This window comes from Ranitomeya variabilis, chromosome 3, assembly GCF_051348905.1.
Source record: "Ranitomeya variabilis isolate aRanVar5 chromosome 3, aRanVar5.hap1, whole genome shotgun sequence".
Taxonomy (NCBI): Eukaryota; Metazoa; Chordata; class Amphibia; order Anura; family Dendrobatidae; genus Ranitomeya; species Ranitomeya variabilis.
In genome coordinates this window covers 219,411,099-219,428,909 of record NC_135234.1, presented here as the reverse complement: position 1 = coordinate 219,428,909, position 17,811 = coordinate 219,411,099, and the positions used below count along the sequence as shown (strand labels likewise).

The 17,811-nt window shown below is 41.1% G+C and overlaps 1 protein-coding gene across 4 annotated transcripts in view; it reads right to left on the bottom strand.

Moving 5' to 3' along the window:
- Positions 1–17,811, bottom strand: part of LOC143815682 (complement decay-accelerating factor-like) — a 166,914-nt gene that overhangs the window by 61,565 nt on the left and 87,538 nt on the right. For all 4 annotated transcript variants that reach the window (XR_013223779.1, XM_077295193.1, XM_077295194.1 and 1 more), the window contains exons 6-8: positions 15,841–15,920; positions 6,241–6,420; positions 1,026–1,208 (exon numbers count right to left, since the gene is read on the bottom strand). Coding sequence is in view for 3 of the 4 variants with exons in the window: in XM_077295193.1 (XP_077151308.1) it covers positions 1,026–1,208; positions 6,241–6,420; positions 15,841–15,920 (443 nt within the window). In the remaining variant the exon portion in view is untranslated. The remainder of the gene's footprint in view (positions 1–1,025; positions 1,209–6,240; positions 6,421–15,840; positions 15,921–17,811) is intronic.

Below are 17,811 nucleotides of genomic sequence, written 5' to 3'. Positions count from 1 at the left end.
TGTCCAGGATAATCAAAGGACAGTATTTACCCCGATACATGAGATGCTGGAACGGTTTTCCAAAAACTTCTGCTCGTCTTATGTTCAGCAACATAAGAAACACTAAGCAGACAATGCTACAAACATGAATTCAATTTGCTTTGGGCATTGTCTGTGTACGGATTTCATACACTTTACCCTTTCAGTAACCCAACAGAGGACGCTTCATTTAAAGGGATTCTGTTACCAGGTATTTGCTACCCCACCTAAGAGCAGCTTGATACATCTAGAGACAAAGTCTAAGTCCAGTGACATGTGACTTACTGAGCTTCTTGCTGTTATTTTGATACAATCACTGTTTTATCTGCTGCAGATCTAGCAGTTCCCTGAATGTTGAGCTCTGTATAACCCCGCTCACGCCACTGATTGGCAGATTTCTGTCCATATACAATCAGTGGTAGGGGCAGACACGGCAGCTGGTTTTCTAGTGTTCCAATGAAAAATCACTGTTTTATCAGCAGGAGGTTATCAAAACTACAGCAATCACCAAGTAACTTACAAGTATACAAGTAACAACAATTCAACAGGTAGCGGTGTATAAAAAGGATCCTAGGTCCGGTTCTCAGGTGAAGAGATTCAGTATATACAAACAGGTATACACCATCTGCCAAAAAACTCTTATTTTCTTAAAATCATTATTTATTTGTATGTTCTAAAATAGAAGTTAAAATAAAATGGAAACACTTGTCTTACATATTTCAAGCATTACAAGCTCCTAGTAACCTGGGACTAAGCTTTTAATACTTGAAACGTGTAGGATAGGTGTTTCCCTTTGCTTTTAACTGCTTTTTTGGGTGGATGCTAGATACCTGTTTATATATACCACATAAATTACACATCACTGGCTTCAGGATCATTGCACCTACATTATGCGGCTCTCAGATTGGTGACATATTCTCTTTAAAGTGGAAGAGTGAATTCCCTTACCGCCTGGACCCCAGTGCAAGCTGCACATATGTATACTACCAGTAATAAAGTATACTCACTCAGACATTTGGGAATTTCATGTGACCATTGACTGTCAACAGTGCAGGTGATTGAACTGGAACCTTTCATGACAAAGTTATCTTGACACTCGTATCTCACAGCAGAATTCAATGTATATGGGCCAACAAACCCTGACACTCGTATCCCATTTTGCACTGGAGCTGGATCTGGACAACTAACAGCTAGAAAGAAAAAAAGGGGGAAAGAAAAAAAAGTTTCAAAAACATATGAAAATATACCCTTTGGGCTGTGCTCCTTGTTCATTTAGCTTTCCACATGCAGGTAATAAACACAATCAGGTCCAGATCGTTTTCTGCCACCATATATTGGGAGTCTTGAGTTACTAGAGTTAGGAACCATCCTGATTGGGTAGAATGGTTTTTACGCTGTTTTGATTAAAAAAAAAAAAAAAAAAAAAAAAAACTTTATATTTTTGGATTTTTATATTTTTAAAAGCATTTAGCTTTTATTTTTTTTACATTACTTTTTAGTCTGCTAAGTAGGCTTGAACCTCCAATAGTTTGATCACTCGTATTACATACTGCAATACCACAGTATGGCAATATGTAATGAAAATCTCACTCTCCTATGGAGCTCAGCCTACGCTGAGTTTCACAGGAAGACCAAGATAATAGCGACAGGAGTCAACAGGCACAGACAGTAAGCCATCGGTCCCCCAGTTGACATCACGAGGAGGTTGGAGTGTGGGCGCCGCTGTGCATGCCGATGTCAGAGATGGACAGCAGCATATACATGGTTAACATCCATGGCTGGAACTTGTTGTTAGCCTTGGCGGTTAAGAGACAGATGTTGGCTATATAATAGCTTCCCCCTACACTCGTAAAAAACCCTTTTTGGAACGTGAATACGTCTTTTGGCGGAAAGGGTTATTATTCAGTGTTTTCAATATAATAAAAGCTGGTCTCTAAACAAAAACCCCTGTAGGTAAAACCAGATAAGTGTTGAAGAAACCAGGTAATTTTTCAAAACGCATTGTATGCTCTTCTGATGAAACATTTATTAATTTTTGAATATACTGCATATGTCCTATGTGATAGCACTCCATCATTCCTGTTTTTTTTCATGGCACTTTCTTTAATATATAGCTCGCAATTACACACAGAAACACGAGTTCATCAAAGGATGCTGGCACTTTTAGCTGCATGAAAAAAGTAAACTCAAGGCACCAAACCCTAGAGGCATTGGTACATATAAGAAAAGAATCAACACCCGAGAGAAATGTGTAGACCTACAGATCATTCTAGACAAACTTGTTAATGTACAGGGAATGTAAGAGCACTTCCTCAAGAGTACTGTAAAATGATAAGAAAGTAGATAAGGATTAAGCTCGTTTTGCTATATGTGGGTGTAAAACAATGTCCTTATGCTATAGGTGTAAGTAAAAATTTCACTACATAATTTGGCATTTTCATTTCACTGTCAAATGACATTTCCGTGTTAACCAACAGTAGAAAAAAACACATAGCTGTAAATCCTGGTAATACCAAGACTAGTGACACTTGTGGCATATTGCCATATATTGTCACAGAAAAAGGTATAGTAAAATATTTATGTTGCCTGGTTTATGTGGTCAAATGCTAGAATTTACCAGAAAAAAAATTTGGCCCCACACTATTGAGAAAAAATGCAGACTCCTCCTGTATTATCACAATGCTCTTGTAGTGTAAAACATAACATCTTATAGGTCAAAACTCAAATCCAGATTCACTATATATTGATAATATATTTTTTCTTTTAACTTCAGCAAGATATGTAAATTCACATATAGTCATGCAAGTGTATAACTAATTCAAAGTACTTAGTGAATATTTAAAGCACCACCCCAGGGGTGTTTTTTATTATTATTTTAGCACTGGAGTGCCAACATTGATGATGTTCTCTCCCCCTAGTAATATACTTGTCGGCTGTCTTCAGCTTCTCCGGGCGCTGCTCTGATCCTTCCCCGGCCATCTTGTGACTACAACTCTTAAAGGGAACCTGTCACCTGAATTTGGCGGGACAGGTTTGCGGTCATATGGGCGGGGTTTTCGGGTGTTTGATTCACCCTTTCCTTGCACGCTGGCCGCAATATTGGATTGAAGTTCATGCTGTCTCCTTCGTAGTACATGCCTGCACAAGGGAAGATTGCCTTGTGCAGGCATGTACTACGGAGGACACAGCATGAACTTCAATCCAATATTGCGGCCAGCGTGCAAGGAAAGGGTGAATCAAACACCCGAAAACCCCGCCCATATGACCGCAAACCTGTCCCGCCAAATTCAGGTGACAGGTTCCCTTTAACTGACCAGTAGTCTGAGGTAATGGTCGCAAGCTCTCAGTGTAAGTCTATGAGCCTCATTCTGCCTCTCATTGACTTACATTGAGATGGCAGTGGGCTTCATACAGTCTGATCAGACTGTTAAACTAAGAACCTCATGTTCAGATATATATATTTTTGCCTAGTGGCATTAGATCAATGTATGATTTTTGGAGATGCTGTCCATTCTCTTCTTTAGCATATTGCATGACCTGTCCTTTTTTTTTGGATGTGCATAGGTCATTTTAATTAGTTGATGACTGCAAAGGGGGTCCAATCTATTTTAGCTCTTATTTGAGAAATTGCGGAAGGCGAGTCACAATGCTCCTTTCATTTGGTGGTGGTGCGGTATGGCGGCCATTGTTGCTGTAGTTCTCTGCTTGTGTGGAGGTGCGGTCTGGAGTCATGGAGACTTCAATCTTGCAGAATGGGCGCTGTGAGGCACCAGGCCGCCCACTGTGCTGGTGCAATGTCGCTATGATGGTGGTTAGCAAACGACGCCACTCCTTTAAAGGCATTAAAAGTTAGGACCCACTGAGAGGTTCGCCGTGACGTGGCAGTGGGCTTCATACCATCTGATCAGAATGTTAAACTAAGAACTAGTGATGAGCGAGGGTACTCGTTGCTTGGGTTTTCCAGAGCACGCTCAGATGACCTCCGAGTATTTAAGACTGCTCGGAGATTTAGTTTTCATCACGGCAGCTGAATGATTTACAGCTACTGGCCAGGCTGAGTACATGTGGGGGTTGCCTGGTTGCTAGGGAATCCCCACATGTAATCAAGCTAGCTAATAGCTGTAAATCATTCAGCTGAGGAAAACAATCTCCGGGCAGTCATAAATACTCGGAGGTCACCCGAGCAACGAGTACACTTGCTCATCACTACTACTACATCACTACTAAGAACCTCATCTTCTGGTATATATACACATTGGGGGAAATTATTATTTGATCTCTTGCTGATTTTGTAAGTTTGCCCACTGACAAAGACATGAACAGTCTATAATTTTAAGGGTAGGTTAATTTTAGCATTGATAGAATATAAAAAATAACATCCAGAAAATCACATTGTATAAATGATATAAATTTATTTGCATTTTGCAGTGAGAAATAAGTATTTGATCCCTCTGGCAAACAAGACTTAATACTTGGTGACAAAACTCTTGTTGGCAGTCAGACATTTTTTGTAGTTGATGATGAGGTTTGCACACATGTCAGGAGGAATTTTGGTCCACTGCTCTTTGCAGATCATCTCTAAAATCATTAAGATTTTGAGGCTGTCGCTTGGCAACTTGGAGCTTCAACTTCCTCCATAAGTTTTCCATTCTCTTTTTTAGCATATTACATGGAGATGTGACTTCCGACTCAACCAGTAAACAATGGAGCGATCCAGCAGGTTACATCTAGCAGAAGACCGACCAGAGTGGTGCCAATAAGAGAAGAAGACGGCGGCTTGGTATGATACTAGCGGTAAAATTAAAAAAATTTAAAAAATGCTGGAGTGGTGCTTTAACCCAGGAGCATAAATATTTTGGGATACCTATTGGCTGTCATTTCATTCAAATAGATCTTGCAAGACAAAGAAGCATCAGCTTCAGTGTGTTAGCCAGGCTGTGCATCCCCAAGTACTACCTGGTCAGTGTCATCATTACCATCATTGTCATCAATCACTTCTGTGTCTTAGCTATGCTTTATTGCAGTCTGGCTTGTTTTCCCAAATGAGCAGGTAATGTCACTTCATGTGATGAAGAGATTTGGTTTCTAGACTATTGAAGCTGGAACATCCATGGGTATTTTTTGTCCTGTAGAGCCTGCAGAGTGCCAAAGAACAGCCACACATGAGATGCTCGCACCTACAACTAGCTATGATGACCAGGACATTCAGATGTTGTTTAATCTCCTTCACAAACAGCACATATGAGGCATTCCATACTCCAGAGCTCACTGCAGAATTCACCGGGACCTGCAAACTTTATTAACTTTGCCTCAAAACCAGTTCACGGTGGATTGATCAAAAATAACCTGTAATTAGGATTCATTTGACGTTAAGCTTTCGCGCATGTATGTATATAATTGCATGTAATAAAAGAGTACTTATAAGTTCTTTCATACAATTGGATGGGCAGCCCATAGAATTTATATGTGAAATTCTAAAAAGCCATTACAGAATATGCAGCTGCAAGAAATTTATTACCAGGTCACAAATGATCGCCAGATGAGAGCAGGAAATACCAGGTACTAAGAACAACAGCCCTAGTCAGAGCGGAAATCAGCAATAGAAAAATGTATTTAAATGTTGCAATGCTCACCAAAGGTCTTTTATTACGGTATAGTGCCATCAAGTGTGAAACAAATGAAAAAATAAATACAAATTTTTAAAAGCCAATGCCAGTCTAAGTAGCTGTTTTTAGCTCTGTGATACATACAATTTACAAAAATAATTTGGACAGAAAGATGACAAGTTAAAATGTTTCTAGTGACTCTGTGATTGTAATAAACATATACATATATATCTGAAAATTAAAAATTGCTATATTTTTAAGCCTTCTAGAAACATTTGTGTGGTTTAATTTCTGTTTTGCGGCATAAAAAAATGTGATGTGTGAAAACTGCATATTTAAAAAATATATATATTTTTAGTAAATTTTAAATATTTTCATAAAGAAAAATGGTTTCAATCTAAATTCACCACTAACAAAAGATAATAAATTTAAAAAAAATAATACACAAAATGAAAAGTGTCAAATTTGAAAAGTCTGGCCTGGTCATGAACCTCAAAAGTGGCTGTGGCAGGAAATAGTCAATTAGCCACATCTATTATTTGTCTTCTAATTCTTAAAATCTATATATTCTCTGTTTCATAACAAGGAACAAATAAGAGAAAAACAGAATTCTGACCTTTACAAGTTGGGGAGCTATCACTCCATGTTCCGTTACTAGTGCACGATGCAGAGGACGTTCCAATAACATGTAAGCCTTTACTGCATTTAAATGTCACCGCATCTAAGTAAGTGTATTCATCCTTCTCCGGGTCATACATGCCATCAGTTGGCTTATCTGGTGCTGGGCAGATAGCAGCTGGAAACAATGAAATAAAATGGTCTTTGTAAGGACAAAGAAGTAGGTGCTATCACCATGAAACACAAGAACATTCCCTGTTAAACCGGTAGCAGTGAATACTATCACCACATGCCCCCTGTCTGCATATGAAAGATGATGGGTGAGTGGATGTTCTGCTAAAATTGAGGCTGTTTTAACATGCTACACCACAAACTACTGGAAAAAATGTCATTGTGAATTTCTTGAATTAACAGATATTTATTGGAAAATAGGATGCAAGATTTATAAATTGCCTTTCCTGCAAAGATTTGTATATGCAGTGGAATTTTCACACAAGCATTTTCCATTTTGTTGTTCATGGGAAATCCACACTGTCATTCATATGGACACACTGAAGTTGTTTCTTCATTGCTTCCATGGCAAAACCAGAGTAGGCCACCATAGGCTGGAAAGCCCCATTAAATCCATGTGGGAGTAAACTGCATGAAGACCTGCAGCAGTTCAAACTGTAAGTCTGTGGCAAAAATCTGAGGGTCAGCTTTGTATACCTGCCACAGATTACCTTTACAGTAATTATATAAAAAAATCTAACATGCAAATCAATCTCTTTGTGCTCTCAAGAACATAGAGCTGGTTGTAAGCGTTTTTTGCGGACTGTTATGGAAACAAAAATTAATCTGTTAAAATATTAGCTACTTTAGTTTTGCATTTTTACAGTGAGGTTTTATCAACATTTTAGGGAAAAGGAGCAAAAGACCAGCAGCCACTGATATCTATGGGTAATTATTCACTTACAAGGAGGGGGCTTACTTAAAAGTGTTGTCCTTTGCATTGGATTTCTGTTTTGGATAATAAAATGGAGGATGTCAACTCATATGCATCCCCACATCCTTAACCCCTTCACCCCCAAGGGTGGTTTGCACGTTATGGACCGGGCCAATTTTTACAATTCTGACCACTGTCCCTTTATGAGGTTATAACTCTGGAATGCTTAAACGGATCCTGGTGATTCGGACACTGTTTTCTCGAGACATATTGTGCTTCATGATAGTGGTAAAATTTCTTTGATATTACCTGCGTTTATTTGTGAAAAAAATGGAAATTTGGCGAAAATTTTGAAAATTTCACAATTTTCCAAATTTGAATTTTTATGCAATTAAATCACAGTGATATGTCACACAAAATACTTAATAAGTAGCATTTCCCACATGTCTACTTTACATCAGCACCATTTTGGAACCAAAATTTTTTTTTGTTAGGGAGTTATAAGGGTTAAAAGTTGACCAGCAATTTCTCATTTTTACAACACCATTTTTTTTTTAGGGACCACATCTCATTTGAAGTCATTTTGAGGGGTCTATATGATAGAAAATACCCAAGTGTGACACCATTCTAAAAACTGCACCCCTCAAGGTGCTCAAAACTACATTCAAAAAGTTTATTAACCCTTCAGGTGTTTCACAGGAATTTTTGGAATGTTTAAATAAAAATGAACATTTAACTTTTTTTCACACAAAATTTACTTCAGCTCCAATTTGTTTTATTTTACCAAGGGTAACAGGAGAAAATGGACCCCAAAAGATGTTATACAATTTGTCCTGAGTACGCCGATACCCCATATGTGGGGGTAAACCACTGTTTGGGCGCATGACAGAGCTCGGAAGCGAAGGAGCGCCATTTGACTTTTCAATGCAAAATTGACTGGAATTGAGATGGGACGCCATGTTGCGTTTGGAGAGCCACTGATGTGCCTAAACATTGAAACCCCCCACAAGTGACACCATTTTGGAAAGTAGACCCCCTAAGGAACTTATCTAGATGTGTGGTGAGCACTTTGACCCACCAAGTGCTTCACAGAAGTTTATAATGCAGAACCGTAAAAATACAAAATCATATTTTTTCACAAAAATGATCTTTTCACCCCCAATTTTTTATTTTCCAAAGGGTAAGATAAGAAATTGGACCCCAAAAGTTGTTGTACAATTTGTCCTGAGTACGCTGATACCCCATATGTGGGGGTAAACCACTGTTTGGGCGCATGGGAGAGCTCGGAAGGGAAGGAGCGCCGTTTGACTTTTCACTGCAAAATTGACAGGAATTGAGATGGGACGCTGTTGTGAACTCTATTTCTGGGCTCCCTCTTGTGGTCACAAGTGGTACTGTGTGAGTGCTGTCTTTCTGCAGGTTTGTGACTGGCATCAGCTGTCTCGTTATCTGTGGGCTGGTTTTCTATTTAAGCTCACTTGGACTCTCAGTCTATGCCTGCTGTCAATGTATTCAGTGCTATTCTGATTCCTTCTGACTACCTTGCTTCCAGTCTCTTCAAGAGAAGCTAAGTTTCCGTTTGTTCATTTTTTGATCATCAGTATTCTATATGTTCCTTGTCCAACTTGCGAATATGTGATTTCCTTGCTTGCTGGTAGCTCTAGGGGGCTGAGTTTCTCCCCCCACACCGTTAGTTGGTGTGGGGGTTCTTGAATTCTCAGCGTGGATATTTTTTAGGGTTTTCTGCTGACCGCACAGTTCACTATCTGTCTTCTGCTATCTAGTATTAGCGGGCCTCATTTGCTAAATCTGTTTTCATTCTACGTATGTGTTTTCCCCTTACCTCACCGTTATTATTTCTTGGGGGCTTCCTATATCTTTGGGGTTATTTCTCTGAGGCAAGTGAGGTCTTGCTTTCTCTCTAGGGGTAGTTAGTTTCTCAGGCTGCGTCGAGACGTCCAGGATTTTAGGCACGTTCACCGGCTACCTTTAGTGTGTTTGGATAGGATCAGGATTGCGGTCAGTCCAGTTACCACCTCCCTAGAGCTTATTCTATGTTCAGTAACTTAGCTAGTATTTCTAGTGATCCTCAGCCACTGGGATCATAACAGGACGCCATGTTGCGTTTGGAGAGCCCCTGATGTGCCTAAACATTAAATCCCCACAAGTGACACCATTTTGGAAAGTAGACCCCCTAAGGAACTTATCTAGAGGTGTGGTGAGCACTTTGACCCACCAAGTACTTCACAGAAGCTTATAATGCAGAGCTGTAAAAATAAAACAAAAATTTTTTCCCACAAAAATTATTCTTTAGCGCCCAGTTTTGTATTTTCCCAAGGGTAACAGGAGAAATTGGACCCCAAAAGTTGTTGTCCAATTTGTCCTGAGTACGCTGATACCCCATATGTGGGGGGGAAGCACCGTTTGGGCGCATGGGAGGGCTCGGAAGGAATGGAGCGCCATTTGGAATGCAGACTTAGATGGAATGGTCTGCACGCGTCACATTGCGTTTGCAGAGCTCCTAATGTACCTAAACAGTAAAAAAAAAACACAAGTGACACCATTTTGGAAAGTAGACCCCCTAAGGAACACATCTAGATGTGTTGTGAGAGCTTTGAACCCCCAAGTGTTTCACTACAGTATATAACGCAGAGCCGTGCAAATAAAAAATATTTTTTTTTCCACAAAAATTATTTTTTAGCCCCCAGTTTTGTATTTTTCCAAGGGTAACAGGAGAAATTGGACCCTATATATTGTTGTCCAATTTGTCCAGAGTACGCGGATACCTGATATCTGGGGGGAACCACCGTTTGAGCGCAGGGCAGAGCTCGGAAGGGAAGGAGCATCATTTGCAATGCAGACTTAGATGGATTGATCTGCAGGCGTCACATTGCTTTTGCAGAGCCCCTAATGTACCTAAACAGTAGAAACCCCCCACAAGTGACCCAATATTGGAAACTAGACCCCCCAAGGAACTTATCTAGTTGTGTTGTGAGAACTTTGAACCCCCAAGTGTTTCACTACAGTTTATAACGCAGAGCCATGCAAATAATTATTTTTTTTTTTCCACAAAAATTATTTTTTAGCTCCTAGTTTTGTATTTTCCCAAGGGTAACAGGAGAAATTGGACCCCAAAAGTTGTTCTCCAATGCGTTCCGAGTACGCTGATACCACATAAGTTGGGGTAAACCCCTGTTTGGGTGCACGGGAGAGCTTGGAAGGGAAGGAGCACTGTTTTACTTTTTCAACGCAGAATTGGCTGGAATTGAAATCGGACGCCATGTCACGTTTGGAGAGCCCCTGATGTGCCTAAACAGTGGAAACCCCCCAATTATAACTGAAACCCTAATCCAAACACACCTCTAACCCTAATCTCAACGGTAACCCTAACCACACCTCTAACCCAGACACACCCCTAACCCTAATCCCAACCCTATTCCCAACCGTAAATGTAATCCAAACCCTAACCCTAACTTTAGCCCCAACCCTAACCCTAAATGTAGCCTTAACCCTAGCCCCAACCCTAACCCTAGCCCTAACCCTAGCCCTAACCCTAGCCCTAACCCTAATGGGAAAATGGAAATAAATACATTTTTAATTTTTTTTTAATTTTTCCCTAACTAAGCGGGTGATGAAGGGGGGTTTGATTTACTTTTATAGCGGGTTATTTAGCGGATTTTTATGACTGGCAGCCGTCACACACTGAAAGACGCTTTTTATTGCAAAAAAATTTTTTTGCATTACCACATTTTGAGAGCTATAATTTATCCATATTTGAGTCCACAGAGTCATGTGAGGTCTTGTTTTTTGCGGGACAAGTTGACGTTTTTATTGGTAACATGTTCGGGCACGGGAGATTTTTTGATCGCTTTTTATTCCGATTTTTGTGAGGCAGAATGACCAAAAACCAGCTATTCATTAAATTCTTTTGGGGGAGGCGTTTATACCGTTCCGCGTTTGGTAAAATTGATAAAGCAGTTTTATTCTTCGGGTCAGTACGATTACAGCGATACCTCATTTATATCTTTTTTTATGTTTTGGCGCTTTTATACGATAAAAGCTATTTTATAGAAAAAATAATTATTTTGGCATCACTTTATTCTGAGGACTATAACTTTTTTATTTTTTCGCTGATGGTGTATGGTGGCTCGTTTTTTGCGGGACAAGATGACGTTTTCAGCGGTACCATGGTTATTTATATCCGTCTTTTTGATCACGTGTTATTCCACTTTTTGTTTGGCGGTATGAGAATAAAGTGTTGTTTTTTACCTCTTTTTTTTTTTACGGTGTTCACTGAAGGGGTTAACTAGTGATATAGTTTTATAGGTGGGGTCGTTACGGATGCGGCGATACTAAATATGTGTACTTTTATTGTTTGATTTTTTTTATTTAGATAAAGAAATGTATTTATGGGAATAATTTTTTTTTATTATTTATTTATTTAGGAATTTTTTTTTATTTTTATTTTTTTTTACACATGTGGACATTTTTTTTTAACTTTTTTACTTTGTCCCAGGGGGGGACATTACAGATCGGTGATTTGACAGTGTGCACAGCACTCTGTCAGATCACCGATCTCACTTAGAGTGCTGCAGTCTTACCAAGCGCCTGCTCTGAGCGGGCACTCGGTAAGCCACCTCCCTCCCTGCAGGATCCGGATGCCGCGGCCATCTTGGATCCGGGACCTGCAGCGAGGAAGGAGGTAGGAGACCCTTGGAGCAACGCGATCACATCGCGTTGCTCCGGGGGTCTCAGGAAAGCCCGCAGTGAGCCCCCTCCCTGCGCGATGCTTCCCTATACCGCCGGCACACCGCGATCATGTTTGATCGCGGTGTGCCGGGGGTTAATGTGCCGGGGGCGGTCCTTGACCGCTCCTGGCACATAGTGCCGGATGTCAGCTGCGATAATCAGCTGACACCCGGCCGAGATCGGTCGCGCTCCCCCCGTGAGCGCGGCCGATCGTGCTGGACGTACTATTCCGTCCTTGGGAAGTAGGGCCCACCCCACATGGACGGAATAGTACGTCCAATGACAGAAAGGGGTTAAAGGGAACATGTCAGCAGGATTGTGCTCAGTAACCTACAGACAGTGTCAGATAGGCGCCGTTATACTGATTACAATGATACCTTTGTTGATAAAATCTGACTTGTGGTTGTTGTTTAATCTGTATTTTCAGTTTTGAGTTAATGATATGCTCGTGCTCCGGGGCAGCCTGTGGGGGGTCTTCATGTGGTGCTCTGATTAGGTATTCACCAGTATGGCTTCTGACAGGTCACTGATCCCTCAGTGACCTGCCCCTAGTTTACAAAATGAATATTATATTTATCTTGGGACAAGAAACCCTTCTGCAGGTAGGTGCCGGCACCAGAGATGCAGCATGATCACATATATAGTGAATTAAATACACATTTGTTTTATGTAATCCTGAAGTTCCATAAATCAGTTTTTACCCCTTCACAACATGCCACATGAACGGCGCGCATGTAGTGTCCAACCCTTTGATGTGGGCCCACGTCTTTCCCGCCACATGTCAGCTGTTTTGAATAGCTGACATGTGCTCCTAACATAAGCAGGTGGAATCACGATCCACCCGTGGCTGTTAACCCGTTAAATGCTGCTGTCAATCTCTGACAGCGGCATTCAATGTGACTGCGCTGGAAGCGTGACACTAATCCCACCCATCAGCACCCGTGTCACATGACCGCGGGTCGCCGATGGGTTGGCATGACAACCCGGGGCTTGCATGAGACCCCAGTGGTTGTCATTGTCGGATTTTTATGAGCGCCACCCAGCGGTCGGTGCTTACAGCAAGTGAGCATTTCTGCTACACACAGGCGATCTTGATCATCGCCTGTGTGTAGTAGAGGTGATTGGATTATCACAGCATCTAGTCTCCCATGGAGACTATTGAAGCAAGTGAAAAGGTTATTAAAAAAAATAAAAAAATTAAAAAAAATTAAAAAAATTCAAATCACCCCCCATTTGAACTATTCAAAATAACGCAATTAAAAAAAAAACATATTTGGTATTGCCGCATTCAGAATCACCCGATCTATCAATATTTTAAAAGAATTAATCCATTCAGTAAACGACGTAGCGAAAAAAAAAAAGTCAAAACACCAAAATTACTGTTTTTTGGTCGAAGAAACATTGTGTTAAAAAGCAACAGGCAATCAAAAGATTGTATCTGCACCAAAATGGTATCATTAAAAACATCAGCTCGACGTGCAAAAAATAAGCCCTCACCCAGCCCTAGATCACGAAAAATGGTGATGCTACGGGTCTCGGAAAATGCAGCAATTTTTTTTTAACAAAACTTTGGAATTTTTTTTCATCATTTAAATAAAAAACAACCTATATGTGTTTGGTGTCTACGAACTTGTAATGACCTAGAGAATCATAATGACAGGTCAGTTCCAGCATTTCCTTAACATGTTAAAAAAAAAAAAAATGTTGTGAAATTGCACTGTTTTTTGCAATTTCACCACACTTGGAATTTTTTTCCTGTGTTTAAGTACACAATATGGTAAAACCAATGGTGTCGTTCAAAAGTACCACTCGTCCCGCAAAAAACAAGCCCTCACATGGCCATACAGACGAAAAAAAAAAAGTTATGGCTCTGGGAAGAAGGGGAGCGAAAAACGGAAATGCAAAAACAAAAAAGGGCTGCGGTGTGAAGGGGTTAAAATGGTACCGCCCGCTCCTGCGCAGTAGCAGCTATCAGATCATTAATGCACAGGATGATTTGTTGTCAAGAACGAGGATTTTTAAGTAATCTTAAAATTCATTTCACAGTGTTTGAGTGTTTTGATTGTTTATCTGGTGATTGGTGGCCAAAAATCAGGAAACAAGCATTACTTGAAACAGATTACAGGCAAGTACAAATGCACCTTAAAGTGGTTCTCTGAGAATGTGATAAAAATGGGCGCTTTGACATACTTCATGCAGTAACTGATTGACTGAACACTTAGTGGAGAATAAGATTTTCTTCTCTCTTGTAACAGCCCTGCTGCATCAATGAGTTAGCACATCAGGTCACAATGTTGCTTCTCCGACAGTTGAGACATGTCCCAGCAGCCATTTTTAATCACTTTCTCTGAGAACTCCTTAAAAAGGTGATTTTACAGTCACTTGAAACATTTACGTAGCTAGTGACTGAGTGGTTAACACTGTTGCTCTACAGCACTGGGTTAAAATCCTACCAAGAACAACATTTGCAAGGAGTTTGTATGTTCTCCCCGTGTTTGTGTGGGTATCCTCTCGCATTCCAAAGACATGCTGATAGGACATGTAGATTGTGAACCCCATTGGGGACAGTAATGAAGATAATATCTGTAAAGCATTGCGGAATTAATGGCGCTATATATATATGGGTAAAATAAATAAAAATAAATACTGGAGAACTATCCCAAGTATAGAAAATACATTGGAAATTTGTTGGCATCCATGTACGAAAAGGATAAGCTGTTCTCTATCACTTTTCATAACTAATAGCTATACTTCTTGCTTAAAACATACATGTTTCGAGGATGTACTCCTTCAATAGATCAAGACAGGTCTTGGTCATTTGAAGAACAAATACGTAAAAAAGTACAGCTTTTATTTGTAATAAGCAAGAGAACAGTGTGATCTTTTTGTACCTTTTGTCCCATAAGTTTCCATTGAATTTAATTAAATGATCAGATACCCAGAAAAACATTTTAACCTCAAGGTGGTAATTGTCCCAACAGCATAAGGTGAAAATCTATTAAACCAATTTAAATGCCAAGGCGATATTACGCTATGTAGCGCTGCTCTGCTTTTTTTACTCTAGCTTCCATATTTTATCAATAGGATAGGTCATCAGTATTAGATCGGTGTGGGTATTCGTGCCCCACCAATCATTTGTTCTTATTTTCTCCAGCTGCTGCTGGAAATTAACTTATGGAACAGCCACTGCTTAGTAGAAAAGCACCTATTCCTTTGAACTGTAAGTGTTCTGCAGCACTCGGCAGCGACCGATAAGCAATAAAGGCCTGGTGCCCACGATCCGGGAGTAGCAGCGTTCCGAACGCAGCGTATGTTCACTGCGTCCAAAGCGCTGCCATCTATGTAAAGCATGTGTTCACTTAACCATGCGGATTTACCGCACCCAATACATTCTATTGGTGAAATTTCTCTTGCGGAGAAATTGACATGCTGCGGTCTAGAAAGATGTGCCAAATGTCCGTGTCTGTGGACACATAATGGACAAGGGATTTCTTGAAATCCCATCCACTATGCTGTCACTACTGGCCACGGCGGGTTTGAAGCTACATAAATACGCAGCTTCAAACCCGCAGCAATTACCGATCGTGGGCACATACCCTAATGGAGTTGCACTCTGCAAGTCTGTTACATGTGTTAACATCTAGTGGCCACCAGAGAAAACAACAATTGATCTGTGGGAGCACTATGTATTGAACCCCTACCAATTTGATGTTTCTCTGACCAGAAGAGCCCTTTAACAAATTTACCTGTATTTTTAGTCAGGTTCTGGCAGTTTCTTAACGGCATCAATATATATATATATATATATATATATATATATATACACACACACATATATACATACATACACATACACACACACACACACACACACACACCCTCACACGTCTAAGGAAGACCTATTAATTGAACTACTCAGATTACCATCACATTGCGGCAACACATTAGTCCATTTTCCGTCTGCTTGGCAATCTCGGTAACCTTTTCTGTTTGATAAACGATAGCTGAAAAGATAAAATAAAAACACAGTACATGAACGTGTCAAAGTAACAGAATTTAGACATTTTACAAAACTAACATTGTAACTACAGTAAAGGGTTCTAAAAGGGGTTTTTAACTTACCGTATATACTCGAGTATAAGCCGACCCGAGCATAAGCCGACCCCCCTAATTTTGCCACAAAAAACTGGGAAAACTTATTGACTCGAGTATAAGCCTAGGGTGGAAAATACAGCAGCTACCGGTGAATTTCAAAAATAAAAATAGATGCTCCATACCATTCATTATTGCCCCATAGATGCTCCATATAAAGCTGTGCCATATATAATGCTCCATACCATTGATTATTGCCCCATACATTATCCATATATAGCTGTGCCATATAGAATGCTCTGCACCGTTCATTATGGCCCCATAGATGCTCCATATAAAGCTGTGCCCCATATACATTTCTCTGCACCGTTCATTATGGCCCTATAGATGCTCCATATAAAGCTGTGCCATATATGCTCTGCACCATTCAGTTTGGCCCCATAGATGCTCCATATAAAGCTGTGCCCCATATACATTTCTCTGCACCGTTCATTATGGCCCTATAGATGCTCATTATAAAGCGGTGCCATATATGCTCTGCACCGTTCAGTTTGGCCCCATAGATGCTCATTATAAAGCTGTGCCCTATATGCTCTGCACCGTTCAGTATGGCCCCATAGATGCTCATTATAAAGCTGTGCCCTACATGCTCTGCACTGTTCAGTTTGGCCCATAGATGCTCATTATAAAGCTGCCCCATATGGAATGCTCTGCAGCGTTCAGTTTGGCCCCATAGATGCTCATTATAAAGCTGCCCCATATGGAATGCTCTGCAGCGTTCAGTTTGGCCCCATAGATGCTCATTATAAAGCTGCCCCATATGGAATTCTCTGCAGCGTTCAGTTTGGCCCCACAGATGCTCCACATAAATCTGTGCCATATATAACGCTGCTGCTGCTGCAATAAAAAAAACAAAACACATACTCACCTCTCTTGCTTGCAGCTCCTCAGCGTCCGGTCCCGGCATCTCTCCGCACTGACTGATCAGGCAGAGGGCGGCGCGCACACTATATGCGTCATCGCGCCCTCTGACCTGCACAGTCAGAGCGGAGAGACGCCGGGAAGATGGAGCGGCGCCCGGGGTGTGGAACGCGGACAGGTAAATATGCGATACTTACCTGCTCCCGGCGTCCCGCTCCTTCCCCCAGACAGCTGGTCTCCGGGTGCCGCAGCCTCTTCCTCTATCAGCGGTCACTGGCACCGCTGATTAGAGAAATGAATAGGCGGCTCCACCCCTATGGGAGTGGAGTCCATATTCATTTCTCTAATGAGCGGTCCCACGTGACCGCTGTACAGGGGAAGAGCTGCGGCACCCGGAGACCGTGTGACGGGCAGGGGGAGCGTCAGGATCGCCGGGACTAGGTAAGTATGCCTCAGCGCCCTCTCCCCCCACCCGCCGTCCCTGCCACAGACCGTGACTCGAGTATGAGCCGAGAGGGGCACTTTCAGCCCAAAAATTTGGGCTGAAAATCTCGGCTTATACTCGAGTATATACGGTACTTAAAAACAAAATAACTCCTTGAATCTGCTAAAATTAGTATGTTACAAATATTGTTCAGGTCTTCAAAGTGCCCTGACCTTCATGTATGAGCCTTGGTCTCAGCTACTCCTCTTCCGTATATGTCTAAGGCAGTGGTGGGGAACCTCAGGCCCCAGGGCAATTTACGGCCCTTGATGACCTTTTTTAAGGCCCCCGGGCAGATTCTCTGGGACCACATTCTTGGGCAGGGAGGTGTATTTTGATTACAACCAGCTCATTAATTTCTTCTTGCTCTGTTAGCGCGCGCGCGCGCACACACACAC